This window comes from Stegodyphus dumicola, chromosome 5 (genome assembly GCF_044657685.1).
Source record: "Stegodyphus dumicola isolate Sdum_Otavi_A_Nest chromosome 5, ASM4465768v1".
NCBI lineage: Eukaryota > Metazoa > Arthropoda > Arachnida > Araneae > Eresidae > Stegodyphus > Stegodyphus dumicola.
In genome coordinates this window covers 140219059-140235374 of record NC_140772.1, presented here as the reverse complement: position 1 = coordinate 140235374, position 16316 = coordinate 140219059, and the positions used below count along the sequence as shown (strand labels likewise).

Genomic DNA, 16316 nt, shown 5'->3' with positions numbered 1-16316 from the left:
TAGGCTGGTTTTCTTACACAAGCAGCCCGTGTGCATATTTTGTAAGTGCACATCTGTATCGTCACCGAGGGAGTGGCTTCTAGAATGGACCAATTGGCTTCCAATATTAGGAATTAGACATTTCTTTTATTTCTCATGACTATTCCCGCGCTTTAAGCAAGATGGTTGAAAAGGTTTTGCCTCACCATTTCCCGCACAAAATAATTAAAGCATCGTGAATTTCTTAAGAAAATTTTCAGTGCGAATTTAGATCAAATATAAGCATAATTATATACTATGTAATAGAAGTCTTAGCATTTGCAGTCTGTATGAATGAGATGTTTCTTTTTTAATTTTGACTGCTGATTGTAAATATTGATGTAAACAAGTCATGATTGTAAGCAAGATCTATAAACTGGAAACAAGTTGCTTCTAGCCACCACAATATAAAATGGCATGATCTATCTTTACATATGAATAACAATGTACTGCTAAATATAATGCAATTTCTGCAAATCTATTATCGCAAAAACATACGTAACAGCAAATAATGAACCGTCAATATTGAGTTGCTATAGTATCAGAAGAGCTGTACAACAATATTTAAATATAAACTTTGTAAACAATTTTTATAGTTCTAACTTAATTCTGATAGTAAACACTGATGTAAACAGATCATGTTTGCAAAAATAATTTGTAACGTGGAAACATCACGCCTGTATCTACTGCAATATAGAATGTCCTGAAACATGAGTTTTGGGAAGTGTTTTCTTTGATAAAATGAATTTTGTCAACCTGTCATCGGACCTGTGTGCATTCAGTCTATTTCGAACCCGTACCGCACGCAACAGTATTGAAGTTTTATATTGAATGATCGCGGCTAAATTCCTCAGCTTGTTAAATTTTTATTGAGAAATCCTTATTGTATATTATTTCGGTTGTTAAAGAATTATATTTTAAACAGACTACAATGGGAGTTCGATTACAGAACTGCATCTTAGGGAAATTTTATCGGACTAACAGAAAATATTTATGCTAGGTCTTTGAACAATCGACCGCATTTAAGTCCTTCAACTGAATATAATGTCTTTCGACATGCCGAAGTCTGAAATCTAAACATACTTCATCTGTATTAAACAGAAATTGAAGAAAATGTTCTATTTTTGAATTCATGCAAATTCAAGAGCGCTTAAAACTGTAATTAAATTAAAAGCGCTTAAATATATAAAAGCAGTGAAATGGCAATTGGATTTTTATTATTAGCGAATGCTTCTGATGTATTTATAGATATTTTAAAATCGGAAATTGGTTCAGATACCAAGAGAAAAAGTAGTAGTTTTCGTACCAGGGGCGTAGCTAGAGTTTCCAGCGCCCGGGGACAACTGAAGAACTTGCGCCCCTTTCTGTGTGCCAAGAATGGAAAACATTTCATTAAAAAATTTCGTAGCATCAGCTTGGCGCCCCTTGGATACTGCGCCCGGGGACAAATGTCCCTCCTTGCCCCACCCTAGCTACGCTACTGTTTCGTACGAATCGTAATTGTGCAAATAGGTTGGTTTGGTTTATTAGATTATGGCAAAGCACTCGAGGGCTATCTGCCTTAAGGGAGGGATGCCATCATGGAGGATTTTTTAAGTGAAACCGCCTCTTATACACGTTACACATGGGGAAAACCACGAAAACACCCATGCAGCCAGCCCGTTCGCGGGATTCGAACCTCGGACCGAACTACCAGTGTTCAGCGACGTTACCGCTTGGCCGCTGGTGGGCATTGTGCAAATAGATCCGAGTTTAAGGATTAGATCGTTCTTTTTAATTAATATTCATCAACAATTCATACTTTTCGTAGTTAAATTACTTTAAAATTCGAATGCAGATACTATTTGTTCTATGGTTTGTCCAGAGTTAATGCTCGATAGTACACTTTTTATTGACTGTCTCGTCATATGTTTATCATAATTACAATCTCATAGCGAGCGTAACAAGCATTTTCTGTCTATCAAGCCTTCTCGAATCTTTTACCGTTCTCTTGAAAAGGAAAATAAAGTTATAAAAACTAAAAGATTTTGAGCCTCATCCCTGAACTTTCGAAATGGTTATGGGTTTAACACAGGTACATAATTCCATATGAACTGATATATTAGACTATTACATCCTTTCTTTATTATTTCTTCTGGGTTCGAGTACCAGACAGCAGTCTTTTATAAAGATTTTCATAGTTTTTCTTATGTATAAACTAAATACCAACTAGATTTCTCTTAAAACGTGCTCTTAGAACGCATTCTTCCTTTGGCAGACAACTATAGAAAATTTGACGTAATTAAATCCAGACATTTTCTTAATTTATTTAATGCCTTCCAGTCACCTTATTAGTAGGTAAACAAACATAGTATAACAACCAGCGCTAATAAGAATACATTTTATTGTTTACTGTAGCTTCGTAGGAACTTCGCACTGCAAGACTTTCTCTCTTAACACTAACGTTTGGGTGAAACTGGATAGACCTGCAATAAGAAATTACTGTCAATAATAAAATATCAGTTTATGTTAATGTCTGGCTTAATTTCCTTTTTACTTAATAATGTGGTAATTTTTTATTCGGTACAAAGATATTGCCCTTGTAATAATCATACTATTTTATTGTCATGTGGCATTCTTCTTCATTTTAATCATTATAATTTTAGCATTTCTATTTTTTAAAAATATAAATTCACTTAGAGGAAGGAATTGAATATAAAATTAATATTTTAAAAGTAGGTAACTCAAGATCTTAATAGATGAACTGCTTCAAATTTATATCTTTTGGTCAAGAACTTTTTATGAGATGTCCTAATTTATTCCTCTGCGGCATGAATTTCAGTACTTACTTTCCACTGCTTATTTCAAATATTAATTATAAAAAAAAGACTTTTAAATTAAAAAAGTTTTATCGGAATTATTTATCGTAGTAAAGGATCAAATATTTCATAATTAGTGGAAAGTTCTGCGAATTCTTTCTGCGGTTTACTCGCCTCCCGGAAACTTTCTTAGCTGTATTTTTGTCTCAGAGAGCATGAAATATTTATTCATAAAAAGTGCTGGCAAATTTCTGAGAATGTATTTTTCTTGATTATTTTTTTCTTTTTCCTATTTTAGGTGTCCTGTTTTCGAATAAGAACGTTTGCCTATATTTAGATTCATTAATTGTAAATGCAGAGGTCAATATCCTTTTCTTTGTTAAATGCTGTATTAATATGTGTGTTTTTCTACGGTTTTTCTCCCCTACCTGGATAAAATAAACTGGATTTAGCAGTGTTTCGCAGTTTTTACTACTGTGCTATTTGTTCTGAGTTCATTCTGTAATTGCTGAAATCGTTTGTCTGATTTCCAATAATTATTAATGTGATTCGGTGTAAAATAAATTTAAGGTTAATAATGCGATTTTTAATAGTTTATAAATCTGTTGTTAATAAATTTATGGTATAATAGGGTCGACAACATAGACTAGTTACAATTAAATATAACAAAATAAATAAATAAATAAAATGTAGTTACAATATAAAAAAAAATAATAAGTAATAAAGTGTAGTTACAATTAGAATTATATAACTGATATTTTAATTAGTATGGATAATTGCAACTACATTAAAATTGAAATTAAATTATGCAATTACTTAGTAATTAAAATTTAAATACAACTTCCTTTGGGCAGTTACGCGTATTTAAAATTAAATCACTTACAAAGTATACATTTACACTGTAATTACAATTAAAATTATATAATTAAATATGTAATTGCTCGTGATTATAATAGTTAATGATCATCTCTACAATCAAAATCATACTTAAAAACTCAGCAAACCCAACCTACTATATTAAAAGAATAAACAACCATTATAGTTAGTATGTGAACAAAATATTGTCTCCTAAAAGAGAAGTATCATTATTTGCCATCTGAAATTCATTCTGCTTAAAATTTGCGTGTATTCTAGTTTGTAGAAAGGTATAAATTAGGAGCTATTCTTTCATTAATTGCTACACAGTTTTTCAGTAAAAAGTAAAAGAAATATAGTTATTGCGGAATAAAGTTACAAGAACTATTTTCTACCATTTCAGGAAGAAGTAAATTTGCTTAACTTTACGAAGCAAATTCGCCTGCTTGCAATAATCGCCATATGTATGGGTTAGAATTACTTGGTTATGGCAAAGCACATAATGAATGCTTTCGTCGATTATCGTATAAAAGGGAAGCTGGCCCCTTGTTTTACTACGCAGAAGATAAAATCACGCGATGATTTTATCTAGCTAAAATCATTCTAAAAAAGTGATGAAAACAGCGAACTACAAGCATATTTCACAGTTGCTATCCAACTGATATCCAAGGTTTCTATACAACAAAGTTTGTTCTTCTATGATATCACTGAATCCTAATCTGCTCAAAAGAGACTTCATTTCTGTTCTTGTGTCTTCCAGTTCTATAAGTAAGTAAAGTCAGCATCGGGAAGAACCACGGAGGTAAGAATAAAAGGAGACGCCGTTCTTCAACTAACGTTTAATAAAAGAAGACGCCGTTCTTCAATTAACGTTTAATAAAAGAAGACGCCGTTCTTCAACTAACGTTTGAAGCAGTCTGCCGATCTTTGGTAAAAAGAGGTGTGTTTTGTTTACATTCAGAATATGTTGACAGCGGTTTGGTCGTTCTTTTGTACAAATTGAAGAGCGGGGACACTTCCACATATTCATTGCTGGATGGGTAATAGTTTAGTGGCACTTCCGCACAAATCACATCTTGATTATTTTTCGATAACTTCCAACAGCAATTTTTATAATTAATTTGTTTTGTAAAATTCTGAGCTACTGAACTACAAAAATATAGACCTTAGAAAAATATTTATGCGTATAAAGAATGAAAAATACCTTAAGGTACCTTAAAATATGTCAAAATATCGTAAATATATAACACACTTTAAAGCTGTATTTCCTTATAACTAACTGGTATAAGGCAATAAAATCTGTATACTTCTTTCGATGCCCTTGATAGTGTATTTGCTATTTTTATTTTATGTTCCGAGTATCAAAATGTTTTCAATAATATATATTTTTTCATCATCCACTTAATACTGTAATAGAAACTTTTTTAACATTTTTAGGGAAGAGGCGTAATAGTTGCTTATTTTAAACTCCTCATTTTATTTTTATATAATTGAAAAATAATCCCTTTTGGCTTATATATCTTAACTAATAAATGAAATTACCTTGAAACCCTGTAATCCTTGTTAAAATTAAATAAATATGTAGACATATATGCTGATAGGACAACTTTTCCTTCATTTGTAACTATATACAGGGTAACCCGTAAATATTGCAATAAACTTCTGAGGGACGTAGGTCACATCATAAGGATTAAAAATTATATAGGAACTCACGGCCCAGAAACGTCATTGTACGCCACCAGGGTGTGCTGTGCTAGTGGAAAGTGACGATTGCCTCATTCGAGCAGTAGCATGGAACGCTATACGAACGGAGAGCTTGCAGAACTTCTGCAAGAAAGTGTCCATGATGTTTATTTCCCACCTTATGTGTTGTTTACGGATGAGGCCACATTCAATAGGGACGACGTATTCAATCACCACAATAAGCATTTGTGGCCTCAAGAATCCCCCACGGTGTGCGGCACAACGCGGCACAACAATGCTTCAAAGTGAATGTGTGAGCCGGTTTGGTCGGCCACTACTTAGTCGGTGCGTACCTTTTACCATCCATGTTGAATGCAGCGAATTATCTGATCTTTCTGGAGCATGTTCTTCCCAGCTTGTTTGACGATGTTTTCCCAAATGTGAGGTGCAATATTGTGGTTCCAACATGATGGGGCACCTGCTCGTTTTGGACTGGATATGCGTAACCATTTGAACAGATCATTCCCACATCGATCGATTGGGTATGGTGGACCGGTTCCCTGGCGCCTAGGCTCACCGGATTTATCGAGCCATGATTTCTTTTTGTTGGGAGCCATCAAAAGTGTCGTGTATCACGATCCTGTTGTGTTCGAAACGGATCTCATGGCAAGACTCGTCTGCGCAGTTGCTACATTCAAAGAAATTCCTGGTGTGTTTGAACATGTTCTGTAATCAATGGTCCGTCGGTAACAGGCATGTTTGGCTTCTGATGATGCAAACTTCGAGCATCTGTTGTAACATTCAAGTTATCGTACATCATTTGTATTCATGTCCAATAAATGTTTCAAATTAATCACTACCTTGTTTACTTTCCCATCTTCTACCTCTGCTACCACTTACCCCTGACATTTCCAGACATGGGTTCCTATGCAATACTTAATCCTTATGATGTGCCTTATCTCCCCCAGAAGTTTGTCACAACATTTACGGGACACTTTGTATATATGTGTAACATTGTATACAGAAACATCTGCCAATACGGCGGAAGTGCCACGTGCGGTCAAGGTGATGTGAGCATGGGAATGTTCCACTCATTATGACAACTTATAAAGAATTTGAAAAAAGGGTTATCCACGGAGGTAAAAACCTTTGTGTATTCCGTTGTAGGAGGTCCTATCGCGAATGTTCCTCTTATTTATTCTGGATTGTTAAATTTTTTCCACGAAAGTCTTTTCGTCTCGGAAATTTGAGGTTCATGGTTCTGTTCCTGACCTCCTCAGGCCTCATTCATAGTCAAAGGATGTCTTACTGGAGCATATTACAATAGTTGCTCTTAGTATCAAAATTAAAAAGTGCCGATACGATTAAAATTGCTAAGAGGCTGGTGCTCAGAGAAATTGGGTAAAATTCCTAAGAAAGATATTGAATGCTCTGCGCAAAATATATTTACTAGAAAATTTGAATTTGATAGTGAATGTATCCAAAAACGTGTTTTAGGTCAAAAGTTTGAAACTTGATGGCTAAATGTCTGATATAGGAAGTTATTGTAAATTACTTTAGTCGAAAAATACCGGGTGACCCAAAAGTCCGTTATCATTTGAAAATTCAATAATTCACTGAATAATGTAGGTGGAGAGATAAAAATTGACACACATGCTTGAAATGTCATAGGATTTTATTGAAAGCAAAACAAAAAGTACTTAAAACGGCCAATAGATGACGCTTCATATGATATTAAGAACAAAAATTAGCATAACAATTGATTTTTAGCATCGACTGTTTTTTATAACAAATGTTCAACATGTCAACCGTCATTCATCAATAATACCTATAGTCGAGCGACAATGTTGTGAAGAGCACTGTACAGCATGTCTGTGGGTAAGGTGATAAATTGCCGTCGTATGTTGTCTTTTAGCATCCCTAATGAGATCGCGGTAGACTTGCGATTTCAGGTTACCCTAATAATCACATGGACTGAGATCTGAAGACCTGTGAGGCCAAGTATGACGGAAGTGGTGGCTCAGCACACAATCCTCACCAAACGATGTGTGCAAGAGATCGTTCACACGTGTAGCAATATGGGGTGGAGTGCCATCATACATAAAAGTCACACCTTCCAAAAAGTGCTTATCAGCCAAACTAGGGACGATGCGATTCTGTAACAAATCAGCGTACTTCGCATCCGTCACACATTCAGTTTGAAGCAGAACTACGCATTTCCTCGAAAAAAAGAAGGGTCTGATCACGACTGATGTGATAAATTCACATCACACAGTGACCAAAACCCGGAGGCGAGGACAGAAAAGTGACAATGCCATGAAGGGCGAGGATTGAAAATTGACATAATTCTCGCTTTCACTACAGCTCATTTCATACGCGAATCTGATGCGGCGTCACTGACACTTTGCTGCTGAGCTCCATATATTGGACTTTTTTGTACTTTTTTTTCCTTTTAATTAAATCTCAAGTGATTTCAAGCATGCATGTCAATTTTTACCTCTCTACCTACATTATTCCGTAAATTATTGAATTTTCAAATATTAACCGACTTTTGGGTCACCCAGTATAGCGAATGCACAGAAATTAAAGATTTGCAAATACCGAAAAGGAAAAATATTAAATATGTATGAGTATTTATGCATTTATCCTTGTAAAAAGCATGCACTTGCCTTTAACTAAATACGTAAATATTTATTATACTAGTCATAAATGTATTTGGATATGAAGGACTTATTCATTCACTTAATGTTACTGTGAAGAATCTAGTTATAAATATATATAAATTTGTAATGATTATAAATACTACCTAATTATATAAAGATCTTAACATTTGGTAGTAAAAATAAATTCAAACTGTGCAGACAAATATATTTATAAAACTATTTAAAAAAAAATTTTTCGTACTAGAAAACAATCTGTAGAAGATGTTATAAAACATAGTTTATAAGATGCATCCTTAGCAAGTAGAACTTTTTTAATGTGTATTGTTGAAATCAAGAGTTAAAAATGTTTGATAAAGTATTAAAAGAATAATTTCTTTACATTTTATAATAATTCAGCTACAAATATTAAATAATATTAACAAACCCTCTTTTTTAATCCCTTTCAGAAACACCCATAAAAAGTTAAGTACATGGAAATCAGAAATCAGCACCAAATGTTTAACGCATTTCAGTATTAAAACAAAAGATACTTTGATTGGAAATGAACCAAACAGAGCATTAATTACAGATTGACTATGATTTTTGATTTAAAAGATGCCTCAGAAGCCAAAAATCATCTCGTATTTGAGAAAGTATTTCAAAAACAAGCTCTGTAAATAGAAAAGAAATGATGCATGATTTTAATATTAATAATTCAATAAACTTTGCTTTTAACTTTTTTGTGATCGTTAACCGAATAAAATCGAATTACCTTAAAATTTCTTTCTAATGTATCTAGCACATTTCCTTCATATTAAAACTTCTGGGAAAAATATGTTGTTTAAAAATGTATTCTTTCTCATACTTAGAACTCTGAAATATTGAAGATAAGGACAATATATACAATTTTACTTTAAATTTACGACGCAATTAAAACGATTTTATCTCCTATTTTTTCAAAACCTATTGATCTTAACTGAATGTTTTGGCCACCAAGAGGGGCGCGTCATTGCTTTAAGGCAGTGTATGGGAAAAATCAGCTTGAGCCTGAAGAGAACCTGGCTTTGTTTGTCCTTGGTCCTATTGGCTTTTGATGTTACTATCCTGTTTAATTGGTATGTGTAATAAATTTTCAGTAACGAAATTCACTACGAACTATTTTAATCAATTTTGATGACCCGGCGTTACGAACATCTGTTTTTTTAAATAAAACGCATATTTTTAATAAACTTTTTATTACATAGAATACAAACTTTTAATAACCTTTTTGTTACATAAAATACAAGCTTTTAATAAACTTAACGTAATTTTTAATACATTCTCGGTATGTTAGGTGGCTGGTGGAGTTATCAGAAAAAAGAATGAGTCTAGCTAATTAGTTAAATGTGTAATGCTTAATAAGTCCAACTAGCTTAATATCACGAGTCTAGTTAGCAATTAATGATAAAAAAGATAAAGAGTTGAGGTTTTTGCTTTTGAATCTCTCAGTTTTTTAAACAATAACAGACAGATTAAATTTGGAAGAAAAATATATCTTACGCTTCGCCATACGGCAACAAACTGGCTCATGGAAGGTAAAAATATTTTGTATCGGGCAACAGCAACACATTTCTTTTGAATCGCTCAGTTCTTTTATTAAATCTAAAAAATAATAATAAAAAAAAAAAAAATAAAAAAATCTGAAATGTTTCAGATTTTAAATTACGTCCAAAGGGGCGTTTTTTTAACGTTTTGAGTGTTACCTTTATTTATTAAATATCATGTTTTTTGCACTTAAACCATAAAATTCAGTTCAAGAGCAATATCGCAAAATAATGTTAAATTAAGCATATCTTTAGAATTTCCGATATACACAGTCTCGCGAGCTGGAGATAAAAGTATTTTTTTTTCTATATAACGTTGCCATTTCTCGCTTTTAAAGCATTGAGTTTGTAAATCAAAAATTCGTTAAAGTTTTACAAAATATAAAATCTATAATAAAACAAATTCCGAATTTGGGATTTCAGATGCCCATATTCGCAGTAGGATTTCGTCATTCAAAATTCGATGGCTCTGTGTACCATTGTTTTATCACAATGCGAGAAATAGACAATCATTTATGCAGATTTTTCATTATTTGATTTCTTCAAATATAATGCAGGACTCTTAACATTTTGTGGCAACAGTTTGAAAAGTGAACCGACGTTTATGAGTCCGACGCAAAATCGCAAAACGAAAACAATAGTCCTTCAGGGACAAAGCCCCTTTGGACTAATAACTTATGCTTTACCGAGTGGCAATACATTTCTTTTTAATCATCGAGTTTGTTAATAAAAAATCTATTAAATTCCTTCAAAGTATGGAATAAATCAAAGGCAAATTCATAATTCGGTCTTCAAGGTGCACATATTCGGGTAATCAAAAATTTGGTGGTTCTGTAGAAGCCATTACGTTATTTCGAAGCAGGAGACATGAAAAATGTGCAATACCCTCGTTGGGACTCGAACCTCTCGAATACGCGCCGAACGTGCTGACCATTACACCACGAAGGCATGCTATGAAGGCGGGAGAAATACCTTACAGACTCTCGGTAGAAAACTGGTTTTATTTTCTAACTAAGAGAACCTTAAGTAATTATTGTATCAATTCCAACTTGTAATAATGGTATTAATCATAAATTTGTCATTTATTACAAAAGAGTAGCTTGCATATGCAAAAATTATTTCTAACAAAAAATGAAAAAGAAGAGCTGATATTGCATTTAAATTTTGACTCAGTCACTTTTGAGTTTGCATTCAAATTTATACCTACGGGCTCCATTATAACATCTTTTTTAAGTAATTTTTAATTCTTATATAGAATTCGAAGGAAAGTCCGACATTTTAGAAAGGAAGGTTTTATTTTAGAATAAACGGTGTTGGTCTAAGCTCAAGACATTCTCTAGTACAGCGATTTTTAACCGATGGTACGCAAAGAAACAAAGTATTTTTAACTATTAAATTCAAAAATTAAGTACCCTAACATCTTGCTTAAGGTTTTTTTTCTCTAACACGCGTAAATTTCTGCGATCTGAACTTTATTCGAGGTTAATAGCCGCTCATAGACTTTAGCAAAACAATCCGTTTTTAATTTCACAAATATTCTTTTAGCAAACAAAATTTGTCAGAAATGATGTTTTATAAAAGGAGTAGTAGAAATAGATGTATTTAGGAAATAAAAATAGGTTCCCGTAAAAAGATGAATAGTATATCAATTATTCTTTTAGATTTGACCAATTTGTTAGCATGTCTGCACGTTATGCCGTCACCCTTTCTGGGGTCATGTTGCTTTATTTTCAATCAGAACCATTTTCTTTCGTCGATCTGCTGTCGATTTTGTCTTCCTTTTGTTTTGTATTCCTTACTCGATTTGAGAATATCGTCTTTTGTTTTTGAAAAACTCGTAAATATCGTGCATTTAAATATTTGTGAAAAATAATATAACAAACTTAGATTTTCAAAATGTAAAAATGGCTAGGATTGATTAAGGAGAAAAAGGATGGATAAAGGATAATCTTCTAGCATTAGGAATTTCGAAAAGAAAAGATAAATTATTTATAGAAAATATAATGAAAGTTAGCTATCATTTGGGTTTATTTGTAATGGAAATGAAATGGACCCTCAACTTCAATGTGTTGTTTGCGGTGAACTATTATGAAATTAAAGAAAGAAATCATCGTTTCTTAAAAGACATCTTGAATCTAAGCATGCCAATTTAAAGGATAAATCTAAAGAATATTTTATGAGCAAATTATTGGAGTTCAAAAATAGTAAACAAGTAATAAAAGTTTTGTTACTTCAAGTGAAAAAGCTTTGGAAGCTGGTTACCTAGTAAGCCTAAGAATAGCCAAGACTGAGCAGGCTCAACACTATTGGAGAGATCAACACTATTGATATTGCCAGCAGCTAAACATATCAGTATTCAACGAAAAAGCGGCTAATGAACTTAACAGTATTCCGTTACAAATAATGCAGTAAGTAGACGAATTCATGAAATGGCAAATTCAATAGAAGTGACACTTATTCAAAAAATAACACAGTGAGCATTTCGCATTGCAATTGGATGAAAGTATTGATATAACGAGTTTTATTCAATTATTAGTTTACATACGTTTCGAAGAAGACAAACGAATTGCCGAAGAGTATTTATTTTGTGAATTTCTTCATGATAGACTAAGAATGATATTTCTTGGAATAAATGCATTGCCGTATGCAGTGACGAACTCGGCCTTTAACAGGAAAACATTCCGGTGTTATTTCTCAAACAAAGAAAACTCAAATTCAGAAATTCAAATTTTCCTCTTAATTATTTAATGAATTATGATTGGCGCGTTTAGCATATTTAGATGATATTTTTGAAGCTGAATATTATTCAAAGTTAAATTAATTTAATTTAGGATCACAAGGACAAAATATTATTAATTTGTTTACTGTCAGAGATAAAATAAATGCAATGATGAAAAAAGTGCAGCTAATAATCCAAGAATGTTTAAACTTTGTACCATTTTCAGAAAGTTTTCTAACCGAAAATAGTTTAAAAATAAAAGAATTAGCATCCGACATTAAAGGCCCACCAGCGGCCGAGCGGTAAAGTCACTGAACACTGGTAGTTCGGTCCGAGGTTCGAATCCCGCGAACGGGCTGGCTGCATGGGCGTTTTCGTGGTTTTCTCCATGTGTAACGTGTATACGAGCCAGTTTCCCTTAGAAAGTTCTCCGCGAAGGCATCCCTTCTCTTAGGCAGATAGCCCTCAAGGCTTTGGCATAATCACACACACACACATCCGACATTAAAAATTATTGTTTTTCATTGATAAAATAATTTCATAATGTAGTTTCTTGAGGAAATTTTATCTCGTGAAGAAAACGAAGAACTGACAGAAATTTCCTATGATCGAACTCTAACTGAAGATTTCCAAAACAACACATTTGTTAACTTTTGGCTGAACCGAAAAAATTATTTAAAGGCATTTCAAATAAAGCTATTAAATCTTCATTGTCTTTTTATGTTGCCTATTTGTGTAAACAAGGATTTTCTTCCACGTTATATTTAAAAAATAACTACAAAACAAAACTAAAAGTGGATCCCAATCTATGGTTTAAACTAAGCGAAATAAGACCAGACATAGAGAAACTGATCTCTCTTAAACAGGCCAAATTTCGCACTAAATTTTAAAATTAAATTATTATAACTTAAATTTTGATACTTAAAATGGTAACCAATTTTTATTCTAGTATTTTTTATATGTTCATATTTGATACATCTCAGATTTAATTTTAATTTCTTATATTTTCATAGGATTTGTATTTCTGAAACATGAAATTTCAGTACTAATTACACGCGAGTTATGGCTGTTTTATTATAAAAAAGACAGCATTCACTTTGTTAGCTATGAGTAAAAAATGAAAGAAAAGTGTAGGAAATAAATTGTTTGGAAAAGCAGAAACATATGCAGTGTTTAATGTAAAATTAACGAATCATTGTGTCATGTATATTGCGAGCTGCGTTCATATATCTCGTGATTTCTCCTTGATTTTGATAAAAAAATATTACATCTTACAATCTATTAGACCTTGAAAACAAATCCATCAGAAGTATTTCAATAGCGTCAACGATTTTAAATGTAAACTCTTTTTTGTACCGTTTTTTGTCCGTTTTTTATCAGTTCAAGCTCGAAAGCGAAACGATGTATTTATCGCAGTGAATATATGCAAACCTTTTCAGTAGCATTAAATAAGGGGTGGAATTTGCTGATAAATATAAAGTTGCACTGTTATCGAAGCAAAATAACAAGAATTGAAGTAGTAAGTCTAGATTCAAGAGCAAACTTGATTTCAACCAGTAACTTATCATTGACAAGAATTAAAAGTGGCATTTCCCAGGTGACTGAATTTGTAACCTGAGTTTGAATTTTGATACTGTTTTTAAATCCATAAAGAATTTTTTGTAGTGTTATCTCATGCATATACTAAAAGTGATGTTATTTATGAAATGATTATTATAGTTCTAAATCAAAATGAGATTTAAAAAAATATTTATTAAAGATTTGAAATTTGGTTATTTTTCCTTTCTGGCGTAAAAATAGTTATTGAAAAAACATGTAATAAATTTGCATTTAATCTGACTGTTTCTCTTTTCTTCCCTAAAAACGGTAACTGCTTACAATAAATCTCTAAGCTGCGTCATTTCCAAATTAATTCATGTCATATAATTTTTACATAACACTCTGACGAGATAACTTACATAAACACTTCTGCCGATAATAACTTTTGAAGCTTAAATATTATTCAATTCAGATAATATAAACCGAAACTAATATCGCAAACTAAAACCCAAATTGCTTTGGAACCAACTTCTATTTAAGAACATACTGCATTTCGTTTCCCACTTTTTTGTTGTGCTAACTTGCTGCTTCTTCCTGCTGCTTCGCTTCTTACCGCAATATAAAAAATGTAAAAGTTCGAAAATAGGCGCTCTTATTGCGCTAATTTATTTTCTGTTGGCTAATGAGAGGGATTGTCAACAAGAATAGAAAAGGAATATTTCAAATCGGCCACGTCTATATCTTTTTCTATTCGCATCACCTCTATGTTCTACATCTAAATTATTACATATTGTACAAATTCTTTAAAACAAAAAGATCTTAAAATTACTTCTTCGCGAAATGCTGATGAAAAATTAATAAATTACAGGCTAAAAAATTTTAAAAAAAATTAAACTAGTCTTTTAAAGACTTGAAAATTGAGCTAGTCTTTTAAAGAAAATAAATTTAAAATTAGTTCTATTTTGAAATTTTTTAATAAAATATGTTAGTTTTTGTAAGTGAAAATTTTTTAAATGCGTTTTAAATTAGAAGAAATTTTGAAAACTATAGAAATACACAAGAATACATAAAAAAAAAAGGAAGAGTAATAAAATTAAAATCTGATTCAACGTTGTCAAGAGGAGGTAGATCAAACTTTAATTGAACCCCGTTTGCTAGAAAATGACTGTGTTTCTGTTCATCAAAAATTAGCTGATGAACTATTGTAAATTATATTATATTATTACTATTCAACTGAATATTTCCTTTCATATAAAATAATACAAAAATGAATAAAAGTACTACAAAAATACAAATTTAAATGAAATCTATTCGTATTTACAGATAAAGCTAACGTTAAATTTTATAATTTATTAATGCAAAAATTCAAATGTAAACGAAATAATTTACAAAATATAGAGCTTTAGTTCACGTCTTATGTACTTCTAATAATTATTAACCAAGAACTAATACATTTTTAAAACAGCAAAATAACAAAATAATACACTAAAGCTACTTATTGTCAGAGTTCTGAAATTACGCCTAGTGAAATTAAAATTGAAAAGCTGATGTAGTCACATCATGTGAAAAAGACAGTGAGGTACTTAAACTCTTTGTTTTTAAAAATCTTGCATCTAACAAGCGTGGCACACACGTTGCACTAGATTGCAGAAAAATTTCGTAGATTGTTTCTAAATATTGACAAATATATTTCAAATGTGAAAAAGAGCTTTCTTAATCTTTTCGCTGCCAATATGATCTAGCACATTTTAGAAATTCTAATAGAACAACATTAGCTTATATCTACACCACGATTTTAGTAAAAAACTTAAAAAACAAAAATTTAATTTCATTAAACCTGTAAACCTGTATATAAAAGTGGAGCATATAGAACGACACAAAAATGTGCAGTTATATATAAAAACTAAATTAGTAGGGAAAGAGTTAAGTCGGCCGTCAGAGGGAGACTTTTTAAAAAGACTACAGGAACTATTTCTTTGCCTTCAAGTTCAGTTCTGTCGAGGTGTGGAAGTGGTTAATTGCAGTTTGTTATTACAATGAGCGTTTAGACAAAATCAAGGAGGTCGTCGACAATTTTCATAAAGAGGATGCTTCTTATATTAAAATAACTCAGGAGATATTCGAACAGACATCCGTAAAGAAAAATTTCGAGTTCACTTTTTGCTCAGATGCCTGCTTCAATAGATTCCTCGGAGAAGCAGAATAGCTGGTAGCTTCTGCGCTTATGTTTGCCAATGTAATAATAAAAAGGTGTTCGGTATTCTTGGTGAGAAAGATATAATTTGGAAGAAAACATGCGAGCATCTTATAGTTAAAACTATGATCTTCTGAAAGTTAACAAAATTTCTAAAATTATGCTAGGTGAAAGCAACGTTGATATTGCTATGAATACCATGATTCTGACATTGTTTTAAATATGTTCCTTTCGCATCAGTAGATGCCAAACGATCCTTCTCTTGTTTCAGATACATCTTAATAA

The 16316-nt window shown here is 32.0% G+C and overlaps 2 protein-coding genes across 10 annotated transcripts in view; one reads left to right on the top strand and one right to left on the bottom strand.

Annotated features, from left to right (window-relative positions):
* LOC118185243 (metaxin-2-like) overlaps positions 1-3273 on the top strand; it is an 81423-nt gene extending 78150 nt beyond the window's left edge. For all 8 annotated transcript variants that reach the window (XR_015041253.1, XM_035355085.2, XM_035355080.2 and 5 more), the window contains one exon: positions 3115-3273. Coding sequence is in view for 7 of the 8 variants with exons in the window: in XM_035355085.2 (XP_035210976.1) it covers positions 3115-3257 (143 nt within the window). In the remaining variant the exon portion in view is untranslated. The remainder of the gene's footprint in view (positions 1-3114) is intronic.
* LOC146997247 (uncharacterized) overlaps positions 1-16316 on the bottom strand; it is a 67360-nt gene that overhangs the window by 25756 nt on the left and 25288 nt on the right. The gene's annotated exons all lie outside the window — the stretch shown is intronic.